The sequence below is a fragment of the Rhinoraja longicauda genome, chromosome 37, assembly GCF_053455715.1.
Source record: "Rhinoraja longicauda isolate Sanriku21f chromosome 37, sRhiLon1.1, whole genome shotgun sequence".
Classification (NCBI taxonomy): Eukaryota; Metazoa; Chordata; class Chondrichthyes; order Rajiformes; family Arhynchobatidae; genus Rhinoraja; species Rhinoraja longicauda.
Window position 1 is genome coordinate 15,603,689 of NC_135989.1, and position 3,322 is coordinate 15,607,010.

A 3,322-nucleotide genomic window follows, 5' to 3' on the forward strand; every position below is an offset into this window, starting at 1 on the left:
TTACTATGCAGCCTCTGTTAGGCTGCGCCCGGGCTTCCAAAGCTAGACTGTCCGGAGCTAAAATGTCAGAAACCTAGAGTGTCAGGACCTAAATTGTCGGGACTACAGCGTCGGGGCCTACAGCATCCGGGCCTACAGCGCTCCCCGGGCCTAATACGTTATTAGGTCCGGGTGGCGCTGTAGGCCCGGACGCTGAAGGCCCCGACACTGTTGGTCCTGATGCTGTAGGTCCCAACAGTTTAAGTCCCAACACTCTAGGTTTCCGACATTTTAGCTCCGGACAGTGTAGGCCCGGAGGCCTGGGCGCCACCTAACGGAGGTTGCGTGGCAACCAGCCTCCCGGCCCGGGCGGCCGCTATTGGTGGAGCGGGAGCACCTGGCCGCTGGCTGGGTGAGATCACGTGGAGCGCGGGGCGGTGACGTCACCCGTTAACTCTTATTTGCGAGTGAGGAAGTTGGCAACCCTACTAATACGGGACAAGGGCGGTCCCAAAATCCGGCATGTCCCGGCTAATACGAGACAGTTGGCAATAGACAACAGACAATAGGTGCAGGAGGAGGCCATTCGGCCCTTCGAGCCAGCACCGCCATTCAATGTGATTATGGCTGATCATTCTCAATCAGTACCCCGTTCCTGCTTTCTCCCCATACCCCCTGACTCCGCTATCCTTAAGAGCTCTATCTAGCTCTCTCTTGAATGTATTCAGAGAATTGGCCTCCACTGCCCTCTGAGGCAGAGAATTCCACAGATTCACAACTCTCTGACTAAAAAAGTGTTTCCTCATCTCTGTTCTAAATGTCCTACCCCTTATTCTTAAACTGTGGCCCCTGGTTCTGGACTCTCCCAACATTGGGAACATGTTTCCTGCCTCTAACGTGTCCAACCCTTTATAATCTTATATGTTTCGATAAGATCCCCTCTCATCCATCTAAATTCAAGTGTATACAAGCCTAGTCGCTCCAGTCTTTCAACATATGACAGTCCCGACAACTCTACTTGATGGGCCAGTTGGCCTAAATTCTGCTCCTATAACTTATGAACTTGTGAAACTGGAGCATCCGGAAGAAACCCAAGTGGTCGCAGGTAGAACGTGCAAGCTCCACATAAACAGCCCCTGAGGTCAGGATTGAACCCAGGTCTCTGGTGCTGTGAGGCAGCATGTCTACCAGCTGCTCCACAGTCTTTAGATTGTTGAATTAGATCTCAATTAGTGCTGATTGCGGTGGGCGACTGGAGCCATTATTTGACTGAACTCACAATCCCCAGTCGGTGCCTAATAATCTTCTGCATGCCAAATCAAACTCTGGATATCCAGATCAAGATTCCTAACAAACATTCCGAATGTTTTGTAAAACTAATTTAGTTTAGTTTAGCTTAGAGATACAGGGCAGAAATAGGCCCTTCAGCCCTCCAAGCCCTGACCAGCCATCCCCGCACATTAACACTACACTACACTCACTAGGGTCATAGAAACATAGCAACATAGAAAATAGGCACAGGAGTAGGCCATTCGCCCTTCGAGCCTGCACCGCCATTCAATATGATCATGGCTGATCATCCAGCTCAGTAACCTGTGCCTGCCTTCTCTCCATACCCCCTGATCCCTTTAGCCACAAGGGCCACATCTAACCCCCTCTTAAGTATAGCCAATGAACTGGCCTCAACTACCTTCTGTGGCAGAGAATTCCACAGACTCACCACTCTCTGTGTGAAGAAATGTTTTCTCATCTCGGTCCTAAAAGACTTCCCCCTTATCCTTAAGCTGTGACCCCTGGTTCTGGACTCCCCCAACATCGGGAACAATCTTCCCGCATCTAGCCTCTCCAACCCCTTAAGAATTTTATATGTTTCAATAAGATCCCCCTCAGTCTTCTAAATTCCAGCGAGTACAAGCCCAGTCTATCCAGTCTTTCTTCATATGAAAGTCCTGCCATTCCAGGGATCAATCTGGTGAACTTTGTCTGTACTCCCTCTAAGGCTAGAATATCTTTCCTCAGATTAGGAGACCAAAACTGTACACAATACTCCAGGTGCGGTCTCACCAAGGCCCTGTACAACTGCAGCAGAACCTCCCTGCTCCTATATTCAAATCCTCTTGCTATGAATGCTAACTTAATTTACAATTAAGTTAATTTACATTTATACCAAGCCAATTAACCTGCAAATCTGCATGTCTTTTGGAGTGTGGGTGGAAACCGGAGCACCCGGGGAAAGCCCACGCAGGTCACGGGGAGAACGTACAAACTCCGTACAGACAGCACCCGTAGTTAGGATCGAACCCGGGTCCCTGATGGTGTAAGGCAGCAACTCAACCGCTGTGCCACCATGCCTCCATTGAGTTTCTTGAGTTTATTTAACTAATTCAAGTTTTTGCCACCTTCCTACAGTTGCTGGCTTTTGCTGAGATCCTCAGCAAGTTTTGGAACTGGAAAAATATTGTCTGCTCCCCCACCCTTCAATGTTTCACACAGTAATGGCATTATGGAGCAAAGGATGAGTAGATGAGAAGATCTCTAAAACATCACTCACTGAGTTTCAGAAATAGGTTTATTTTTCCCCATTAACAATGACCTCATGAGTTTCCTGGTGGTGTGGGTGGAAGCACAAGAGTATCATTTCAACAAGGAAGGGTGGGGTAAAGTGGACAAGGTGATCAGAGAGAGAGGGAGAGAGAAAGGGAGAGAGAAAGGAGAGGGGGAAGAGAGGGGAAGGGGGAGAGAGAGGGGGAAGGGGAGAGAGAGAGGAACAGGGAGAGAGAGAGGAGAGGGAGAGGGAGAGGGGGAGGGGGAGGGAGGAAGGGGAGGGGGAGGGAAAGGGGAGGGGGAGGGGAGGGGGAGGGAGAGGGGAGGGGGAGGGGAGGGAGAGGGGGAGGGGGAGGGGGAGGGAGAGAGGAGAGGGGGGGAGAGAGAGAGAGAGAGAGAGAGAGAGTGAGAGAGAGAGAGAGAGAGAGAGAGAGAGAGAGAGAGAGAGAGAGAGAGAGAGAGAGAGAGAGAGAGAGAGGAGGAGAGAGAGAGAGAGAGAGAGAGAGAGAGAGAGATCTGCTGCTCTACAGTAGGATTCTAATCTAGCGCTTGCTTCAAAAATAACTGCACACTGGTTCCTAACCTTGCAACCATTCAGAAATCATATGCTGCAACTAGTTCTATCAGTCCTTCTGGCCACCCTTTCTGAATTGTACACAAACTACCTACAACTTGGAAGCCAGATTTAGGACAGGACTAACGAGCAAGGATGGGTAGAGCACTGGGCTTCCCTCGTGAGCTGATCTGTGCTTTGCCTTCTTTCTTCTCGGGCGAGATTTCTTCTTGGTCTTCCAGTCAA

General features: G+C 50.0%; 1 protein-coding gene across 1 annotated transcript in view; it reads right to left on the reverse strand.

The window, feature by feature from the left end:
• Positions 1–3,188: 3,188 nt before the first annotated feature.
• The window catches only part of LOC144610595 (outer dynein arm-docking complex subunit 3-like), a 28,904-nt gene continuing 28,770 nt past the window's right edge, over positions 3,189–3,322 (reverse strand). Inside the window, exon 13 of the mRNA XM_078429403.1 lies at positions 3,189–3,311. Coding sequence (XP_078285529.1) covers positions 3,189–3,311 — 123 coding nt within the window. The remainder of the gene's footprint in view (positions 3,312–3,322) is intronic.